Source organism: Pelobates fuscus, chromosome 1 (assembly GCF_036172605.1).
Source record: "Pelobates fuscus isolate aPelFus1 chromosome 1, aPelFus1.pri, whole genome shotgun sequence".
NCBI classification, from domain to species: domain Eukaryota; kingdom Metazoa; phylum Chordata; class Amphibia; order Anura; family Pelobatidae; genus Pelobates; species Pelobates fuscus.
Genome location: NC_086317.1, coordinates 106488302 through 106511445, shown reverse-complemented (window position 1 = coordinate 106511445; position 23144 = coordinate 106488302). Strand labels below are relative to the sequence as shown.

Here is a 23144-nt window from a genome sequence, read left to right as displayed (position 1 = left end):
ATGCTGAATTAGCAAAGAGCCACGACGGTGACATCGCCACTGGGGGTCCAGAGGCCAGGGGGCAGGTAAAGGCGTTTCAGTGCGCATCAAAGGACGCAAGAGAGTACAGCATGAGGATCATGCGAGATCATGGAACCTTCTTCCATAGACAGAGCCAATTCCCTGCAGCAGTCACTGGTGATGCCTTGGGGGATGGACACTTGAAGACAGCGGTAGCGTAGTGTCTAGAATTGTCAGGCATAGGAAATATACAGAGACAAAGTAGTCCCTATTTTTTCTCAAGGTACCTCTTGACTGAGTTGGAATTTTAGTGAAATGCCAACACAGTCAAAATGAGTGTTTCATTTAGATTCTATCTTTATGAAATACTAATTTTTCAGGGGTGGGGAGGTTCACAGCACTGCTTTAATAACACTGACTACTAATACTATGTATACTTTCTTAACCTCTAGTGCTACCCTCTTACAATATTCATTTATTGACCTTGTTCTATTATTAAAAGCTATGTTTTCATTTACATATATACTTTCTGTGAAATGTGTTTGTTTGGTTGATTCTATCTGGGGTTACCTGCCATGTTTTGCAAAATTGGCTAACTTTTTCCTTTGAATTATTCTTGCATTGTGGGTTCAATGGTGTACCAATGTTGCAATTACAAATATATATATATATTCATTAATTAACTACTTACCCCCATCGGTAGACTTCTAAACTAATGTGGACCCTAGAGATAATGCAGATTCTAGATGCAATCACTCTCAGCTTAGGTTTACCTAGCTAAGAATGATGGGAGTTTTATTCTATAACATTATAGCATTCTATTATTCACCCTGGAGGGTCTTCTAATCTATTGTTTTTATAAATAAGTTTGTATTCAGTTTTCTGTGATTAAGAGTACATTTACTACCATAATTACTGAATGTACGAGTACAGTTGCCAAAGGTTCCAGATGGGCTCTATGGGGAAACAATCTAGGAATCCCTATTGTTTTGCTCCTTTGATTCAGGATTAAGGTTACGACTCCAGTGGTTAGGAAGGTGGCTTAGAGAAGCAAGCTGGGTATAGTATACCAGCTTTCTTTGTCTTGTAAGGTAGTAGATACGTTCTAAGCATTTATGTTGAGTCCGGTTGAGTCGTTCATGTTGGCTTGGTGACTTTGTCCCTCTCTGAACCTTTGGCTAGCAATAGCCAGAAGAAGGTAAGCTAAATTGGGAAAAGCAAAAAGGAGAACCTGTGTGTGAAGGATAACAACAAATTGTGGCTATGTGACGAGTTGGTGAAAAATAGTTGGGAGGATTTGGCCGCCAAAGTCCTGCGAGGAGAAAGTTGATGGGTTGTGAACCTCCTTTATATAATCTATTGTTAATACTTCAGATGCCATGGACTGTGAGTCTAGAGCCAGGGACCAGCTTTCCTCTTCCCATTACAAATTGACTCTACATATTACATAATAGTAAAATAATACTCAGATGTACCAGATGACGAACACCAGCATGATCTTGAAAAAACGGATCTGAATTTCTGTACCCAAACGTCTTTCATTTTCGGTATAAATTCCAGATCTTCCCTTTAGTAGAGAGGCAACTATGAAATTATAAAAAGCAATGTTACATGATATCTGATTATATCTGAAGCTTTGATTTGTTTTAAGTCTACTTCAAATACAACAAGGACCAGATATTGATACCTAAAGACTGGCATATGTTCTGATAAGTAAATATTCGTGTCAATACCTAATCTAGGCATTCGTGTGCTTAGAACTTAGAGCGGAAATGCTGCAGATGAAAACTACAATGATATTTTCCTAGAAAATGAAAGTGTAGGTCTTGGCTACTTCTGCTAAGCAACATTGTATATGTGTGGTTCAATATATATGGGTATTTCAATGCTCAGAATACTCTATTTCTTTGCGTACATGAGCTCATGCACATTAAATAAGTTAAGAATTTCTTACACAAAATATTTAATGAACATTTTCAATCCCAAACCAACACCACCTGTAATTTACATAATATTATAAAATTCGAGAAAGAATGAGCACTGCTTTCTACTCATTGAAATCAAATTTGAAACATCTTCCATGTGATATAGTCTATTAATGTTGATTTGTCAACTGACTTTTGATGGAAACATGTCAGCAACTGAATTCAGCAATTTTAAGTCTGCTTTTCCAAGTTGAGGTAGACGATATTCACGCTAGTTGCCTTACTCATCTTTAAAAGAGAAGAGAAATACCCATCTCTGGTCAGGTTAAAAAATCATCCATCATCATTTCCTCATTCTTTTCCTTCATAGCATGCTGTGAACATTTGACTGGCATAAAACACCAACCCTTTACATCGTATGGTGGGGGCACAGCACAAAGTGGCCCAAGCCCTCAAATCGCATTGACTGTAGTTTATCTATATAGTAGCTAGATAACAAAATGCTCAAATGTTCTATATATTTATCAAACATCTGAAACATTTTTCAGACCATTAATCAGATTACATTTTCAAGCTACACACACACATATATATATATATATATATATATATATATATATAATTCATTTCTCAGAGTGTGTATTCCCTACAAACCTTAGTGCAGTACTGTGGATTGCTAAGATATTGATGTATTTATATCTCCCTATCTTAACCCCTCAAGGACCAAACTTCTGGAATAAAAGGGAATCATGACATGTCACACATGTCATGTGTCCTTAAGGGGTTAATCTGGAGCGGTTTCTGACTGGAATAAAGTGGGGTGGCCACTCTCATCCACTGTCAATCTGAAGAGGGCATTTAGTAGACATGTGCAATTTGTTTCGGTACGAATAAAAATTCAGCCGAATTTCAGGTAATTCATACATTCGGGTGCTTCCGAATGTCCGAATAGTTGAATTGCCGAAGTGCCGAATTGCTGAAGTCCCGAAGTGCCGAAATTACCGAATTTCCGAAGTGTAGTAGTGCCGAAGTGCCGAAGTGCCGAAGCACAGTATTGCCTAAGTACGAATATACTTACCCAGTGAAAGAAGAAGATTGTTATACTGTATACAATTTCAAATAAAAAGTATACAAACATAGACAGGATTCAGCTGTAAGCATTTGCAACACTTCCAACAATCAAGTAACATACATTCATATAAAATGTAAGTTACTAAGCCAGTCAGTGTAATGACAGGAATGAATAAGTAGATAACTCCCTAATTCCCACGGTATTAGGGAGCTATCTACTAAAAGGCTGAAAAACCTAAATTGGTCTTTCAGCCAAATTTACTAATACTAAGTAGATTACTTAGTATTACTAAATTATGCCCCTACTCGCTATACCACAAGTAGGGGCATGTCTATTAAACAGTGAGCAGTCTGTGGCTGCTCACTGTTAAAAAAAAAAAAGGGTCCCCCCTCCCTTAGGGGGTGGGGGCCCTAAAGTAAAAAAAGGGGGGAGTACCTATTGTCCTCCCCACCAGCCCCCACCCCTGAGCGGCGATGGGGGCCCTAAATAAAAATTTTGGGGGACCTAATGTCCTCCCCCCTGGCCCCCACCCCTGAGCGGTGGGTGGGGGCCCTAAATACAAATTGGGGGGGGGACCTAATGTCCTCCCCCCTGGCCCCCACCCCTGAGCGGTGGGTGGGGGCCCTAAACACAAATTGGGGGGGCTAATGTCCTCCCCCCTGGCCCCCACCCCTGAGTGGTGGGTGGGGGCCCTAAACAAAAGTAAGGGGGGAGGACCTAATGTCCTCCCCCCTGGCCCACACCCCTGAGCGGTGGGTAGGGGCCCTAAACACAAATTGGTGGGGGACCTAATGTCCTCCCCCCTGGCCCCCACACCTGAGCGGCGGGCGGGGGCCCTAAATACATATTTAACCCCTGTCCTCCTCATAACACTCTGATTGGTGGCTTAAGTAACCAATCAGAGAGTTATGAGTCAAATTACACAGCGTGGGAAAATTACAAAGAACTTTCCCACGCTGTGTAAAATGACACAGAGCACTCTGATTGGTAGATTTCAAACCAACCAATCAGAGTGCTGTGACAGGTAAATGTAGAGACTTACCTGTCAGTCTCTTCATTTACCTGTCAGAGCACTCTGATTGGATGGCTTAAACCCACCAATCAGAGTGCCCTGAGCCTAATTGCAGGGCGGGGCAAGGCTTTATAAGCCTTCCCCCGCCCTGCAGAGCTCAGTCTGCGCAGAGCCCTAGCAGGGTGAAGATGGATTATTTTTTTTACGCTCGTTTTTTTTTTTTTTTTATTGCGTCGGTTATTATGGATATTTATTTGGCCTTTTTTGGGGCTGAAAAAAGAAGATTTTAGAAGAAAGAAAACATTGAATGTTAAGTTTATTTTTCATTTTTAAAGGTACTTATTTAAATGGTCCCCCCTCATTATTTTTAGGGTGAGGGGGGTAGGTAGGAGTTTATTTTTTTGGGGAGGGGGTGACTAGGGGTTTGGGGACCCCTAGTCATCTGGGGGGGGGTGTCCCCCTCCTTATTCTTGTTAAGGGCCCCCACCCACCGCTCAGGGGTGGGGGTCAGGGGGAGGACATTAGGTCCCCCTCCCCAATTTTTATTTAGGGCCCCCACCGCCGCTCAGGGGTGGGAGCCGGTGGGAAGGACAATAGGTCCTCCCCCCTTTTTTTACTTTAAGGCCCCCACTCGCTCAGGGAGGGGGGACCCTTTTTTTTTTAACAGTGAGCAGCCACAGGCTGCTCACTGTTTAATAGACATGCCCCTGTTTAATAGACATTAATAGACATGCCCCTACTCGCGGTATTGCGAGTAGGGGCACAATTTACTAATACTAAGTAATTTTTAAATTAGTATTAGTAAATTTGTCTGAAAGACCAATTTAGGTCTTTTAGCCTTTTGGTAGATAACTCCCTAATACTGTGGGAATTAGGGAGTTATCTACAAAGCGGCTGCAACAAAAGTCGAGTTCCGAAGTTGCCGAAGTTGCCGAAGTGCCGAAGTGTCTAAGATCCGAAGTTCCGAAGTGGCGAAGTTCCGAAGTGCCGAAGTTCCGAAGTGGTCAAGTGCCGAAGTTCCGAAGTGTCGAATTGCCGAAGTCCCGAATTGATTAAGTCCCGAATTTCGGAATGCCGATCCAAGCCGAATATTTTCCCCATGCACATGCCTAGCATTTAGCCCCTCTATAGCCAACAGTGAAGATGTCAGCAAGCCAGTACAACAGATGTAAGGGTCTCCATACACCATCTAAAGAAGGAAAACCGATCAAGTAACATTTGCCCCTGAAATTAATAGATTTCACTTCTTTTTTATATATTAGGAAAAGTGTAAATTCAAGTTATAGACTTTGTAACCATTATTTTATTATTGAACCATCATTAGAGTTCTTCAGTTACTTGCATGACTATACTCCACAAACAGAGAATATGAACAAATTCAGTAGCTCGACATTTCCATACTCCAGGGATAGGCAACCTTCGTCACTCCAGATGTTTTGGGCTACATATCCCATAATGCACTTGTGGCCATAATGCTAGCAAAGCATCATGGGAGATGAAGTCCACGACATCTGGAGTGCTGAAGGTTGCCTACCCCTGCCATGCTCCAACATTTCACAACAACCACCTGTCACCCACAGCCAAACCAATTCTGTGGGATAAGATATCACACCTCACAAATACATAATTGATCAAAAAAATTGTGAATACATAAACATAATATTCAAAATATTGGAAAGTGAAGTAACCCTTTAGCATGCTTACCTGCTGATACCGTCCTTGCAAACAAGACCGGATTCACAATCAAAACAAGCAGGAGAGGAGCATATGTGGTGACATAGTGAGGAATGGCATGTTCCAATCCATTTTCACAGCTATAAAAACATAATTTCATTATTGTATTTGTAATATAAAACCTAAAAAAAAAACTAAATAGGAGCGGTCTTAATAATGGTCAAAATGTGTTTACTGGATTACTGCAACACATCACCCTTCATCTCTCTATATTTATATGTAATAATAAATGTAATAATGTAATAAATATAGTTAAATCGTTAACATTATACTTTAAGTTAAAAGCTGAACGAATGTGCATATATTTAGTTTTGCCTGTGCCATTCCCATACAAACAGCCGTTATACAACAACATAGGAAACAATACAACTTTGAAAACCCCAAATTGCAGTATATTGCACTATTTTCTGCTCACATGTATCCCTTAACAGTTGCAGTTCTCTAAAACTTCATCAGGATTACAAAACATTGACTATATATCAGTATATTTCATTAGTAACTGGAGATTGCAAGTCACGCTCTTTCCTGTGATTTGTTTCCTCTCTAATAGTTTATCAATATTGGCCTCCTCTTATGGTTTTTGTATTCAGGGACAAATTAGCCACAAAGTACTCTAGACACTTGCCTAGAGTATATATTTTTTTTAAAGGAACACTATGGTGTCAGGAATACAAACCTGCCTTCTAAATATTAGAGTGTCCCTGTCCTAGATGTATAGAGGCCCCCCTCATGAAAAGTTTTACTTACCTTTTTCCAGCACCAAGGCTCCCTTATTGCTGTTGACCTCGCCACCTCTTGTGACATAGAGAGCATTCGGAACTCAATGCACATGTGCAGTGAGTGAAACGCGCTGATTTAAGATTTCCCATGAATCAATGCTTTCCTGGATTTTGGAATCACATGATTACGTTTCATTAGCCAGTGCAGTGGAAGCGCCTCTGGTGGCTGTCAGTAGGACAGCCACAAGAGGTGGACTTAAACCTGCAGTGTAAATATGGCAGTTTATAAGAAATGCCAATGTATTACATTGCAGGGTTAAAACTACACTACACCCAGACCACGTAATTGAGATGAAGTGGCCTGGATGATTATAATGTCCTTTTAAGAATACCTAGGAAAGTAAGAAGGTGCCAGTATGGCCAAGTATGACATCTGTAGTATGTTGGTATAGTGGGGATCAATTAACATGGGAAATGGCAGGACTTGAAATTGAATGGATCATCACTGATTTTTTATAAAAAATCTGAGATATCCTTGAATAAGTATTTATTTACTCAGTCTAGTATTTCCTCTATAATACATGGCATTAAAGATATAACTCGAATTTCAGTTCCAGATGATTTTCAATGTGCCCACATGTAAATAAATATGGTAGTCCCACCACTGGCATATATGCTATATAGCGAAATGTTATAATTAAAATGAATTTATATAGCACTAAGAAATTCAACATTATGGAAGCATTAAGTAAAGGATATCATTTAATGAATGTGTGTGACTCTACAACCCATATGCTATTCCTTATCTCAATGGTAATTGTATCATGGTATAATCAAGCCAACCAACGCATTTTACTTATTTTGTACACAAGAATAGTATTTTGGAGGCCAATATCTAGAAAACTGGTTTTATCTGAAATGACCTGATAACCATTGATTTTGATTATATGAGTATGAATAATTATTGCCAGGTTAAAGACAAATATTGTATACATATTTCTGAGCTAAGTTTTTAGAACTTACTTGGATACAGAAGGATAGTAAAGCATTGCAACACCTTCAATGCAAAGTAGGATTGCCAAGCCCCATGTCATCATATGATACAGGACAATCGTGCTGAAAAAGTAATACAAATATGCAAACATGTATCACAAACGTTTACGAAAGACACTTATCATACTTGGCTATATGTCATCTGAGATAAGACCAAAATAAATATATGTGTAACTTCTTTACTACTTTACAATGACTAATAATTTATAATGTTACCAACTGATATGGCAGAAAATAATAAACAGTCAAATCAAGTGATATGCAAAGCATGAGGATGTCCAGCGTCATTTCACAGAGTCAAACTCCATAAAACTGCAGGAAGTGCCACTAGTGGCTTTCTCATAGGCAGCCACTAGAGGCAGTCTTCTGTCAGCAATGTCAACATTGCAGTATCTCTGAGCACGGCTGAACAGATAGGGAAACTGCACCAAAACCACTTCAAGGAGATGAATTGGTCTGGGTGCCTATAGTGTCTATTTACCTAAAGTGTGAATTGTCAGACATGTGAATCATCAAAATAGCCTAAATGAAAACATAATTAACTTGAAGCATGTTTTAAATCAGCAACTAATGTGTGTGTGTATATATATATATATATATATATATATAAAATCCTGCATGCAACATAATTTATTGATATAGTCTAGGATGGATATGCATAATTGGAAATATAACTCACAAACATCTTCGGAGCCAAAGTTAAAGGAACACTATAGGGATAGGAAAACAAACATTTATTTGTGACCCTATAGTGTTAAAAGCACCATCTAGTCACCCTAGCCCCCCTCCCCCTCCCTTGTTCCCTTAAATATAGTAAAATCGTACCTTTATTCCAATCTGCAGCTGCTGGCTCTGCCCCTGATCTGCCTGATTCGCTGACATCATCAGAACCGTTGATCACAGCCGATCACAATGCTTTCCCATAAGAAAACATTGGATTGGCTGAGCTTGTTAGGGAGGCAGATCAGAGGCAGAGCCAGCACAAGCCAAACACAGCCCTTGGCCAATCAGCATCTCTTCATAGATATGCATTAGATCAATGCATCTCTATGAGAAAAGTTCAGTGTCTCCATGCAGAGGGTGCCATTTGAGGAGTGGCCAGTGGAGGTATCCCAATGATGTATTGTAAACACGGCATTATCTCTGAAAAGACAGTGTTTACTGCAAAAAGCCTGATTATACTCATCAGGACAAATACAATAAGCTGTAGTTCGTCTGGTGACTATAGTGTCTCTCTTAATCATCATAGTCCAAACTTACACAGCTCAGTGTTCCACTAACACTAATACAGAGTATTACATGAGAAAAACAGTGATGAAAAGGCCAGGTTCAGTCAAATGTTGACCTTTTCATAACAGCATCTCTCATCCACACTCATGTGAAATTCAGATGATTTTGCCTGTGGCTATCTACAGAAAGTAAAGATGTCTTTGTGCTACATGGTATGTGTCAAAAAGAAACATCAATGAAATTATTTATACAGTAAAACGTCATCGTTTGAAGACAAGCAGATAGAAGCAACAATTACAGATTTAGTATAAACAAAAATGAAAGTCAGAAGCCTTACAACTTTCATTGATTCATACTTTCTATATGTAGCAACCAAAAATATGCAAAAATAATGTCCCTTGAGGTATTGTGGCTGGTATACCAATCAAAAAGCTTTGGGATTAAGAAACATGCCAACACTACACATGGATCTACATAAGTACTGCTAGAACTGGTGTAGTCAATGCATTCACAGTATACAAGGTCTGTTTGGAAAAGTCCAGCCATTGTTAATATAACGAGAACGGTTTGCGCGACATTGATGTAGCCTGGCAGCCAAGGAGAGTGGACTGGAACATGCATACATGAACAATGATGACTTCACTAGTCAGTGGGAGCGCTAGACGCCGTTGAGTAAGCATGTGTACTATGTGGCCGTCGCAGTCAAAATGACCGAGCAAGGAGAGCAACTAATCTGCCTCAACTTTTGCGTTGAGCTTGAACATCCGTCTGCGGAAACTATGAAGATAATTCAGAAGGATGTTTGGGGACAATGCAATGAGTGCAGCGAGGGTAAAAGTGTGTCAGAAATGCTTCAAATATGGTCGAGAATCTGAAAGATTTGGCATCCTGAGACCTCTGACTTTTCCCAAAACTAAAATCACCTTTGAAAGGGAAGAGATTTAAGACCATTGATGAGATTCAGGTAAATACGACGATGCAGCTGATGGCGATTCCAACAAAGAATGTTGCAGTGTTTTGAACAGTTTTTTGAACTTGGAGTAGTGTGTGAGGTCCCAAGGTGCCTACTTTGAAGGGGATTGAGGCATCATTGTCCTATGTACATACATGTAATAAATGTCGCTATTTTTCATATATATATATATACGTGGCTGGATGCTTTCCGGACAGACCTTGTATGTCAGTGTAACGTATCCTGCTTCATTTTCAGCCACATAATCAAATATTCTTCAAATTCCTGATCAACAGACAAGTCTGCTAGCCTCAATGTGCACAGCTGAAGATTTAGACCAGATTTCTCTTCACTCTGTCAAATTGGCCCAATGACTACAGCTTTAATTAAAGTCTACCTGTATTGATATCTGGTAACAATATATTGTTACACTCTCTTGGAGGAGAGGTCTACCCACTGGAAGCTTGATCCTGGTCTTGGGTGGAGGACAGTGAGACCCCAACCAAGCTGTAATGCTGGAAGTGGAGACTACAGTGCTGATGGTGTCTGGTGGTGGTGCTTGTGGAACTCGGTAAGCACTAGGAAGCAGCGATTGGCAGAGGCACCCAGTCGGGGTGCCAGGCGGTCTGCCAAAAGTGCCTATACTGTCCCTTTATTTTACATTACTATATGCTCATGTACAAATGTCTAGCACTGGTTTGGCCCTGCCAACATGGACTGTCATTGATGCTTACCAAATGGGTATCTAAACGTAGAATTTCTTCCCACTAGTTGGAAGGATTGCTTATGTAATGACTGATAGCATGTAGAAGTTACATCTGTCCAGGAAAACTGCTCAACCAATATTTCAGTAGACTATCGATATGACATTTAGCTAAGCATATCTATGGAAAAATCACCACAATCATTGTAATCATGTTGGTTTGAAATCATGTTGTACAGGAAATGAACAAATATCAATATTATCAAATGAATGCTATTCAAGGATAGTGTCAGCTATTTGGCTAACTTGTTTGATTTTGTGTCAGTGTGTGTCTATGCATGCATGCTAGTGTATGAATATCAGTGTATATATATGTATGCAAGATATATATCTATATATGCATATTCGTGTTTGTCTGTGTGTGCATGTTAGTGGATGTCTGTGTGATTGCTGTATCAGTGTTTGTCTCTGTATGCTTGTCAGTATGTGTCTAGTTTTGCAAGCTTGTGCGTTTATGTGTGAATGTGTGAGAGCATGTTGCTATGTATGCGTGTCAGTGGCTAGTTATATATTAATGGGTGTGTTTGCATGACTAATTACATGTATGAATTGACAACTCTGTCTGCTTGTCTAATTGAATGTTTATACTAGTTCTGTAAGTTTGGCTTATTATGTGTGTGTTTGTATGAATGAAGGTGTGGATCAGCAAAAGAAATGCACTGTGGAGCATAATAAATATATGTCTCATATTGTATATGGATAATGTAAATTTTGGGACCTAACTTTTTTAACAGAAACTAAATGAATTTGCGCATCTTTAGGATAGTCTTAAATCTTTCCATTCAGGGCACATTTGAACTTTATAGATTAATATTGCATCTTTAGGATAGTCTTAAATCTTTCCATTCAGGGCACATTTGAACTTTATAGATCAATATTGCCATCTTATATGATCAATATATTAAATGGTGGCACGGAAGCATTAATTAAGAGATGCAAGACGATGTTAGTATTGATTAATTTACCTTATTCCTGCTGATCTTCGAACCACCAGATAGGCATCAATGGCATAGCAAAACAACCACCAAAAACTAGCACTATAAAAAAGCTGTATCCACATCTACAAAGGAAGAATACAACCATACACATAATCATAATACAGCAAGGAAATGTCTTCATTTACAGTGTGAAATACCCACCAAAAACAATATTGTGGTACCTAAAGTAGGGCTACCCTTACTTTTTATCTCTTAAACTATCATAAGGAAATTGGGGAAATGTAAGAGATAAATACTCCCTGATCAACTGCAAGAGAGATGATATTGGCTAATGCTGGAGGTTTTCACAGCCAGGGCCGGCCTTAGGCCCTTAGGTGCCCTGTGTGTGTGTAGAGGGGTTTAGTGTTTGTTTAGGGGACAGTCATACATACAGTTAAACACACCTTTACAGTCACACAGACAGATAGACAGTCAGTCACACACACACACACACAGGCAGTCAGTCACACACACACACACATACACAGGCAGACAGTCACACACAGTTACAGGCCGTCATACACAGTTACTTCATACACGCAGTCACACACACACAAACACACACAAAGGCAGTCACACACACACGCACAGTTGCAGTCACACACAGGTGCAGTCACACCCACATGCAGACAGTCACACACTCACACACACTTACAGTCACACACACAGGCAGACAGTCACACAGAAAGAAGACAATCACACAAATGGAAAGTTACCTTTCTCCATAATGAGCTGTAAGGAAGGAGAGGAGGCAGTTGCAGCTCCTGGAGTTGTTGAGGAAGCAGGGACTACTTCCTGCTTCCCCCCTTCCTGTGCAGCACCGGCTTCTGTGAGCACTTAGCTCCGCCCCTGCTGTTGTTTAGCTTCGCCCCACCACTCGGTAAGCCCCGCTCACATTTTTTGGGCTAGTCCCGGGTGGAGAAAAATGAAATCCTGCACCCGGGTAGCAGGTGCACACACTTTAATTCCAGCCATGTTGCAAGCTAAGGCCGGCCCTGGTCACAGCACAAGGGTGACATATCACTGTGCATCCTGCACCTGTGTGTCACTCTACAGAACATCCTGAACACATGAGTCATTTGACAGAACATCCCGTGCTTTGCTTCTTTATGGCTATAATATGATGCTGGTCACTGTGCACCTGTGTAATTTTTGACACATATGTGCCAGAGTTATTTGTGTAACACAGCACATGCACCTTCTGGAATCATGTAAAAAAATCTTATCATGCTCTCTAGGGCTATGTAAATTCCTCCCCAAAGGGTACGTACTCTGTCATGGTTTTTCCTTGTGGTGATCCAAGAACGCTTTATTGTCTAGTGCATATATTGGCTTGTTGACCTCAGCTAGTACTTTGACTATTCTCTCCATTCTGTTTTTCTTAAACCTTGGCTTGTCTACTTTCTCTTGTCTCTCTGTCTCCCTGACCTTGGCTTGTTTCTACTATTTCGGTTTGTGTTAACCTTGGGCCACTATCAGGTCTAGTAATATGCCTTAACACTGATGAGCCACAACACTAAAACCACTGACAGGTGAAGTAAATAACACTGTTGATATTATTACAATGGCATATGGGGTGGGGTAAATTTAGCAGCAAGTGAACAGTCAGTTCTTGAATTTTATTTACTGGAAGCAGGAAAAATGGGCAAGTGAAAAGATCTGAGTGACTTTGACAAGGACCAATAGTGATGGCTAGAAACTTGGGTCAGAGCATCTCCCAAATGGCAAGTCATGTGGGTTGTTCCTGGTATGCAGTGGTTAGCACATACTAAAAGTGGTGCAAGGATTCATTGATGCATATGGGGAGCAAAGACTTGCCCGTCTGGGCTGATCAACTTGCTGGCCATGAAAGAAAGGTGTCAGAACACACAGTGCATCACAGTTTTTAGCTTATGGGGATGTGTAGCTGCAGACTGGTCAGGCTGCCCACAATGACCTATGTCCACCGTTGAAAGTGTCTTTAATGGGAACGTGAAAATCAAATAAGGACCAGGGAGCAATGGAAGAAGGTTGTCTTGTCTGACTATGTTTTCTTGTAGATCAGGTGGATGGCCGGGTGCATGTGCATTGTTGACCTGGGGAAGAGAGGGCTGCAAAATGTACTATGGGAAGATGGCGGGCCTGGGGAGGCAGTGATATGCTGTGGGCAATGTACTGCTGGAAAACCTTGTGTCCTGGCATTTATGTGGATGTTACTGTGGCAGAACCACTGCTTGTTCGGGTGCTTTCCACTGTTATCAAGTGTTTTCCCTGTGTTTCCCCATGTACTTCTATGCATTTTGTGTATTGTACCCTGTTCCCCGTTCGAACGGGGATCTCACCAATATCCCATTTAGAGAGCTAGTTAGAACGTTCACATCCCTAACTAGTTGTGAAAACGCAAGGGAAACAATTAGTGAGCGCTCCCCTGGGTGGCCGCCATTTTGTATAAGCAAACACCAGACAGGGGGAGCATTCGTGGTGCCGGTGCCCCATTAGAACGCTCCCACCAATTAATCAGAACGTTTGCACTGGCAACATACGTGTGAAACTGCAACGTTCGCACTGGCAATATAAGTGTCAAACCGCAAGGGAAGTAATTATCGGGTGTCCGCCATTTCATGTAGACGAACACCAACCAGGGGGAGCATTCGTACCCCGAAAGAAGACACTTCCCTTGCACATTTCAGCACAGGAATCTCGTGAACGGAGATTGCTCAGATAATGTGCCAGTGTGGAAGTAATTATCGGGTGTCCGCCATTTCATGTAGACGAACACCAACCATAATGTGCCAGTGTGGAAGTAATTATCGGGTGTCCGCCATTTCATGTAGACGAACACCAACCAGGGGGAGCATTCGTACCCCGAAAGAAGACACATCCCTTGCACATTTCAGCACAGGAATCTCGTGAACGGAGATTGCTCAGATAATGTGCCAGTGTGAGGGCGCCTGAGATTGGTGGGGACCCTTTTGGGGCAATGGCTGGTTTGGCGGGCTTTTCTGCACCTGGGAGACCAAGGGACGGTCTCTTTTCCATTATCTTGGCTCCTGTGATGAAGACCCCCCCCCCTGTCATTATTTGGGAGACAAAGGAAAAGCAACCCCCCAAGCATAGAGGATCCTGGAATAACCCCTGCTTATGTGTGTGGAAGACCCCTTGCATGGGGCTATGCATAAAAGCCGTGTGTGGCAATAAAATTGTGTTGTACCTCCAGAGCTGTGTCTCGTCCAGTTACTGGGGGGAAATGGGTCTCTGTATACTCTAAAATGGTTCCCAAGTTTGGGAAGGAAGGAATTAACGGAGGTAACCGGTCGGGCTACCCAGGGTCCGCTACAGTTACTGTGACACGCAACACCTACCTAGAGATTTTTGCAGACCAAATACACTCCTTCATGGCAATAGAGTTCCCTGATGGCAGTAGCCTCTTTCAGCAGGATAATGCCTCCTGCCACTCTGCAGAAATTGTTCAGGAATTGTTCGAGGAACATGACAAAGAGTTCAAGGTGCCTTGGCCTTGGCCTCCAAATTACCCCAGATCTCAATCCGATTGAGCACCTAGGGGACGAGCTGGAACAATAAATCCAATCCATGGAGGCCCTACTTTGCAACTTGAAGAGCTTAAAGGATCTGCTGCTAATGTCTGTGTGCCAGAGATACCACAGGAGACAATCAGAGGTCTTGTGAAGTCCATGTGTTGACAGATGAGAGCTGGTTTGGCAGCATGAGCTAGACATTCAGGATATTAGGCAGGTGGTATTACTGTTGTGGCTGATCAGTGTATACCTCACTATACCTTAGTCATAGTACCTAAAGATCTGCATTTTGTGTCAGGACTATTGACAGTGTTATGGATCCTGCAGGCTTAGGCCAGCAACTGCACACCAGTCAAGCCATAAGACTTGCTTCTCCTCATTATTCCATTTTAAAACATGGATTTTTTTAAATTTATATTTGCAGTATTTCCTTGGAATTATTGTTGACTATCCACTGACTTCAGGTGGGTTTTCAATCACTTTTTTCCCCACCATAAGTCTCTTGGTTTTTGCTCCGCAAGTAACGCCAAGCCTCATTTGCAAGCCAGTAACCAACCTCATATTGGTGAGTTGCATTAACAATGAAACAGATGTCCATGAGTGGTTCACTGGCTTTGCATTACTTCCTAAGTTGTGTTTCAAAGCTGTTGTATACAACAAACATCATCAGAATCATAATGTAGGGTTAAATTTGGATTTTACTATAAATTTATGAAATTAGGTATATTCAGTTAGTAGTTTGGTAGATTAACCCCCTATAATTTTGCAAGCTTTAACATATTGATTACAGAGGGAAATCCAGTATTGTGAACATTGCAAAATAGCCACAAATCTATCATACATACCCCGCTTCCAACACAAAAGGCTGTAGGCCAGATATCTGTTGTATTCAATATAGACATATTCCCAATGAAAGCTGGAGACGATATCCATACTATTGATCTCAATACAATCCCTACACAGTAAAGGGAAGACAAAATGATAAAGCAAACAACTGTATTTTATTTACAGTAGACCACAAATATTCCATAGTTGCCTGCTGTCCACAATTTACCAGGACATTCCCATGTTTTAAGCTCTTGACCCAGCAAGAAACAAAGAGCCCTGGGACATGTCCCGCATTCTACGGGGCAGAACTACTGGTGGTGCAGCCAAAGTGTCCACCACAGACAGACCCCACAGAAAGGTAGCTTGAAATAGGTGATTTTTGTATTGATGTGTGTGCCCATTTGCGTTTGTGTCAGTTTGTCAGTATGCGTATCTGAGAGTGTGTCTGTTAGTGTGTCCCTATAGGGTTTTGTAGGGTTACAGTTTGCTAGGGTTAGGTGGAGTTAGGGTTATTAGGGGAGGTTAGGTAATTTAAGTGCTAGCTAAGGTAAGGGACAACTACAGTTTGGGTTAGCTAAGGTTAGGATTTTCCAAGCTTAGTGTTAACTGAAGTTATGCTTATCTAGGGTTTAGATAAGGTCTAGATAGAGTTAGGGTTAATATTAAATTTACCTAGGATTATACATAGCTTCTGTCAGGATCCAAAATCTAATTTCGGAACTTTATACATTTCATTCAATTTTGAACCTGCAGTAACTATGTTTTGCCACTAGTGGCCTCCCTAACCACTAGGTCAGAACATTCTTTCACTCACCCTCGCCTGCCTGGACTAAGTACTGATGCTACAAAAGGCTACACCCTGCTCAATACAGGGCCTTTACATTGAAGTTGATGGTCGACGTGAAAAGTCTTCTATTCCTGGCTCCTATGTACTTACCTGCTTTATTATCTACACTACCAAGCTCCTTTATTCCAGGCTGATCTACACAACAACCTTCTGTGCTACCAAGCGTCGTTATATCAACTTGAACTCTTCTACAAACCAACCTTTGTCACCAACCTGCATTATTACCAATCTGCTTTATAATACCAACCTGCTTTATTCTAACCTGAACGACTCAACCAACCTGCAGTTTACCAACCTGAATTACGATACTAAGTCATATTGCAAAGAGTATTTTACCTGCTTTATCAGTGCTCCTTCCAACAGGGGGCTGATTCACTAATCTTCTATTGTATTTGCAATTCTGATACCTTTCTGTTCTATATATCCTATACTTTCAACTATAGGTATTTGCTATTCTCTAATTATATCTTGGTAACAACCTGTCTGGGACATATTGCCTAAACCTCTATTTCTATTTCACCTTCTTCCTACTTACCCATAATTCCTCTAACAGGTTCTCCTTCAACCTTTTCCTATAATTCCGCTTATAGGTTTTTCCTGTACCAATTGCCTAACTCTCTTTTCTATTATCACTCCTTATACTTACATCCCTCTTTGGCTTGTTGCGTATACTAATTGTGTGTAACTATGTCTAAAGTCACCAATAAACAACCAAACGTTAACCCTGGCAATTGTCTCTTACCTGACCTGCTCGAGATCATGACAGCTTCAAAGTTTAATGCTGGTCAATGTGGTAACAAAAATGTAAAAACTGAAATAGGCACACCTGTCACTTAATACTATAACTTTTCCATATTCTTTCAAAGGTCTACATGGGTGGTGTTGTTGTGAATAGGGACATACACATTCTCATGAACACCTAAATATACGTTTTCACACACATACATTCTCTCGCACACATACACAACCACACACATTCTCCTGCACACATACATACTCATTAATTCTCAAACACATACATGATTTTCTTTTTATATATATATATATATATATATATATATATATATTTGGTCCACCTAGCCTCTTAATTGTGTCAGCGAGAGTTGGAGTGTATATTGCCCCTAGTGGCCAGGGGGTGCTGCTGGGATCACCATGCTCTAGCTGTATAGTCAGGGCCAGTGCAAGGATTTATGCCGCCCTAGGCAAAGATCCATTTTGCCGCTCCCATTATGTCACTCACTCACTGACAGACACACACTGGCAGACACACACACACACATTCACTGACAGAAACACAGACATACACTCACACACACAGACACTTACAGACATACATACATACACTCACTCACAGGCACACACACACACACACACACACACAGACATACATACATTCACTCACTGACAGACACACACACACACTGACAGTCAAACAATCACACACTCACTGACACTCACTGACAGACACACACAGGCAGACACTCACTGACAGACACACATACACACACTCACTGACAGTCAAACACTCACCTCCCTGGGATCCAGTGTGGGGCAGCTCCTCACTTCTCCCACCCTCTGTTTAGTATACTGGGGCCGGAATGATGTCATATTCCGGCTCCCGGCATCACAGAGGGCGCGCAAGGGAGTTGTGAGAGGCTGCAAGAACAGCTTCCCTCGCTGCCTGCTTTCTCCATCCCCCTCTCCTCAGGTAAACAGCATTTGTTGGCAATGCAGGCACCTGCCATCAAGGTAAGCAGGCGCCTGCTCTGCTTTACTGTAGCACAGCATCGGTGGCGCCCTGAGGTGGCCAGATGGCCACCTCCAGGCCCCCCTGTGACAAGGCTGCTCTGGACACCTAAAGGTTTTCGGCTGCCTGGAGGTTCGTCATAGCACTGGGGGGGGGGGGGCGGCTCTTGAGTCGTTCGCCCAGCGCTGCGGCCCTAGACAGGGGAAGCCCACCAGGAAATATCCCGGTGGGTGCACCCAGCAGGGCGGTGCCCTAGGCGAATGCCTAGTTTGCCTAACGGTTGCGCTGGCTCTGTGTATTATAGTTCCCATTCATATCTTGTAGTGATGCCAGAGCAGTGGGGGGACGTCACATCCCGGCTCCTGGTCTCATTACATGGCACACAAGGGAGTTGTGCAGACAGAGGGAGTATTGATCACAGCTCACTCACCACTGCATCTCCCCAATCCTGTAACATTTGGGCAGAGTAGACACCTGCCCCGTGGATAGGCAGTTGCCCACTCTACCTTCCCCCAGGATGACGTCATTGCAAGGAGGAGGTTATGGCAGCTCATTACTCATTATAGAGGGTGGCCTAATTATTAAGGGGCATCACAACTGTAGCATTAGGAATACACTATACTAACATTTCAGTACTTCACACCACAGTGCTCCTTTAACACCGTGTCTTTTTAGCAGAGTTTCCCCTACTTTTTGCATATACTGCAGTAAGCATAGTACAAATATATGCTTTTTTTAAAATCTAGATGTCTAGTTAAATCTGCATCGCTTTTTGTTGTAATTTGCTTCCATTATATGTTTCACTCTAAGAATAACCTATAACCAGAGCAAGAATACGTGTAATCAGTAATATTTATAGAAAGACACATTGGGGTTTATTAACTAAACAGTGAATTGTGGCAAATTGTAAAGTATACTGCAAAATGTAAGCCAGATGAGATGCTTTGTAAATATTATCACGGCTGTAATCACTCTGTGCCTTATTATAATATTTATAATTTTGATGTAATAAACAACTGAACTCAAAGGGTTATTCACTAAAGTGAGAATTTCAGGGAATTCAAAGTAAATGCAAAGTGATGTTTAAAAGTAATGCCAAAATAGCCAAATTAAACACAGAAATGACGTGGAGAATTTCACCAAATCTGCTAATTTGGTTGAAATTTTGAAATTCACATTGAATTAACTTTGAATTCCCAATAGCTGATGTGGTTCCTGTCTCTTTGATTTCTTTTTTGCAGATACAAAGTAGGTTATGTCACAGGTTTAAGTACCGAGGAAGAATAAAAGTAGAGCACAAAATAGCAAAATAAATTTTACAACATTAAACTATTCTACTGTGTAAAACTTAAAATTGACCTGCAGATATAAGTTATATTTTTTCCATGACAGTGGTCTTTTACTGTCATTAGAGAGCAAAAACGTAATAATAATAAGCACACAATCACAAAATTGAACATAGTAGCAGGAAAAAGAACTATGAATTTAGCTTAACACATTTGAGATATCATTTCTATTCAGCAAATGAATGGGCAGTATCCAATTCATTCACGCATTAACTAACCATTACATCTAATGACTTCTCATTTGAAAACCCTTGCTGATGTTAATTCCAGTTTCCTGTCATATGTTTTAAAAAGAGACATGAATTTCTTAAATTCAATAAAAAGCAATCTAAATGCATTAAAATATAATCCATGGCTTGAGCTTTTGCTGAGATATTTAAAGTATTGAACAATAGGGAACATAAAACAATCATGAATATGAATGAAACCACATTACCTAAACAGCCCAGCATGTCACAGATGACAACTAGAAGAAGAATTCTGGACGAGGATGGTTTGGGCAGAGTGAATCTTCCCAGTTTCCGGTAGCCTTGTTTGGTTTTTGGAAGAAGCTGTAGAATGGTCAAAAGCATGCTAACTAACCCACTGCCTATGCACAAGGAACCAAATACTTGAGGCTGGTAGTCCAGGACTAATTCAGTGGCTAGGTCCCTATTGGGGCAACAGAATGTCTCCAGTCGAGGAGAAGCCATGACAAGTCTGAGAAAGACGTCAAGTCCACACAAGTCAGGAATAGACAAGAGAGAGATGAAAAAATCCACAGTTACTTTTATGCTTCATTCTTCGGCACTGCTGATCACGAGTTTACTCCGATCATGTGCTCCAAAATCCCTACAGCTATGTCTCTGCCCTGCTTGCAACCATGACATTTCAGGAGGCTCCATTCGAATCAACTGCGTAGTAGTCACACCTTCTAACAGTAACACTTTCACTACCAAATAACTTACCAATACATTTTGATAGACGTAGCTCACAGAGCGCATAAATAATTTTTTAAAGTACAATTTCCCATTCATGAACTCCTTCATTATAAGGGAATTATTAGGGAAATATTTTTTTTTTTTTTTTTGTCAATCTTTCTTTTATTGAAGCATATTAGATGGGATACAGAAATAGAGAGAGGGAAATGCAAAAACGTATTACATTAAAGGGTTCGTACATCGTTAGCTTAAGAAATTACATTTCCTGAGTGATGATGCCTCTTTTTTAAGTATGTTAACAGAAACGTGTTGTAGCTAGTATCAGCATCTATCTTGATATACCATAGGTGATTAATGCAAAACTATGCAAAACTTAGGTACACAGTAAATAAGTTATATGTAAGGTCACAGCAGAAAAAACAACGAGTGGTATTCGCCGGGTACCTGCAAGCATTCCTTTAAGACATTCAAGATAGGTACATGCATATAGATGAGCCTAAATTAGTCTAGGTGGCAGACTATAACGTTTAGTGCACTATATCTACCATTAAGTAGGGCTACATAAGAGGTAACAGGCTTCTTGATATATCCCCCTCTTTATCAGAGATGTATGGCATAACAGTATTGTGAACTGGAGAGAGTCCTAGCAGTGCAGGGCAAAAAGACAGGCAGTCCTCTACACCAATGATTTCAAACTAAGAGGTAAAAAGCAAAAATAAAAGGGGGGTAGAGATAAAGAATATTATGTGTCCGCAAACCAGACCTCCTCAGCCCATGCCGATTCTTGGCTTGCAGGTTTTCGGTGCCATTCTATAGGTGTGTACGCGGTGCTCATCTGTTGCTGGGCGTCTGTGCCCCGTTGCGGTGCGGGTGTCGGCGAGGGTGATTCCCCAGCCCCAGGCTGGTGTGCAGGCCTGCATCTTCTTGCCACAAACTCGGTTGCCGCTGGGGTCCAGGTTTACTCCACTTATGGGAGGGACGGAAGAGTAGGTCGTTGTCCGTCGCTTGCGTTGCTTCTTCCTCCGCCAATGTGGACGATGCTTGCGGGCTCTTCGCCCTATGGCCTGCTGCCCGGGTGGGTTAAATTGTGCGTGGATGGGATGATGAGGCGGATGTGTGCCCAAGGGTATCCCCCCTGCTTCCCGCCTCGCATGGTTCCGCTCACCCTTCAACTGAGGTGAAGGTGACATGGGCTTAGCTGCTTGATGCTGCCTTTTGAATGAGTCCCAGAGGTGGAGCAGTAATGCCTCCTGTCGCCGTAGTGGTGCAGTCCCCGGTGCTGGAGAATGTGACACACTCGCCATGTGGGTTGCTGTGCCTGCCGCCATTTTGGTCATTCTCTTGGAGGGCCTGCTGGTAAGCATGTCTCGGTTGTGCGTATGTGAGGTGCTTAGCTGTGTGCCGTTGGTGTTGAGTGTGGACCGGGATAACCCCCACCGGTCCAGAGGGGGGGGGATGAAAGTGGGTGCGTGAAGGAGTCTAGGTCTGGCTTTACCAACCAGGAGAGCGGCCGTCTCTCCCTGGCTCCGCCGCATATAGGCCCCATATACCTGGTTCGGGTTCCCGGGCAAAGTGAAGCACGTTTGTCGGATCGTTCGTTGCCCCATGGTCACCCGGACTCGGTGAGTGCACTCCGGCTCCAGAACGTGTCCGTTTTCGGGATTTGTATCCCCTTTTTCGTCGCTTATTGTGGGAGCTGGTTCCCAACACGTCTGGTCGGCTCGGTGGTTAGGCTCCGCCCCTCCGAAATATTTTTTTTTTCCTATCAAGACTGCACTGACAAGCCATCCGTCATTAATTCATTAAAAGGAAGTTTTTGAATCCTTACAGGGATGCTGCAGGCACTATATTATTTTCTACTCATTGCGTAGGTTATGGTCCAATAAGGTCGCCTATCCCTTTCTTGCTTGTAACTACAGTGATTTGAAAAGTGTGAGAGTCCCCGAGCAGTGGGTGTATGCACCATAAAGTTCAGTTTTACAAAACTAATCCCTCCATTGGCATTAAGGCGTGCTATGCCATCCTACAAAATGAGCGCTTTAACGCTTTCAGGGTGTTTTCATTCTTGGGCTGCCATACGGTCTCAAAGACAACATAGACCCAGCAAATCAATCTGGCAAATTTCAATGTGTAAAAATTGAATGGGCAAGCTCTTTATTTGACCCTTTAACTTTCCAAAAAACCTGGACATTGGCGGCATCGCTGTACTTGTGGGACATTACAGCATTAGAGTAAAAGTTAACAGTAATATGACATTCCCAGGTAAAATGCCATGCAGATCTTGGAAAATGAAATTTCTCAATTTTTCACACTTTTTTATTTATTTATATATATGATGTTTCATAATTTAATGAGACATGAAATCCCTATTTCTCCTGAACAAAATTATACATAATAAGTGTGGGTGCAATGTGTGGGAGGTAAATTATGGTTGAACAGACATATAGTTAAAATTCTAGGTTTTGTTTTGGTTCGGAACTTTGATAATTGCCTCCGTCCAGTGT

The 23144-nt window shown here is 41.7% G+C and overlaps 1 protein-coding gene across 1 annotated transcript in view; it reads right to left on the bottom strand.

Moving 5' to 3' along the window:
• Positions 1-20470, bottom strand: part of GPR143 (G protein-coupled receptor 143) — a 32829-nt gene extending 12359 nt beyond the window's left edge. Inside the window, exons 1-6 of the mRNA XM_063444278.1 lie at positions 20157-20470; positions 15798-15907; positions 11426-11520; positions 7486-7578; positions 5714-5823; positions 1476-1584 (exon numbers count right to left, since the gene is read on the bottom strand). Coding sequence (XP_063300348.1) covers positions 1476-1584; positions 5714-5823; positions 7486-7578; positions 11426-11520; positions 15798-15907; positions 20157-20412 — 773 coding nt within the window. The 5' untranslated portion in view covers positions 20413-20470. The remainder of the gene's footprint in view (positions 1-1475; positions 1585-5713; positions 5824-7485; positions 7579-11425; positions 11521-15797; positions 15908-20156) is intronic.
• Positions 20471-23144: the final 2674 nt, after the last annotated feature.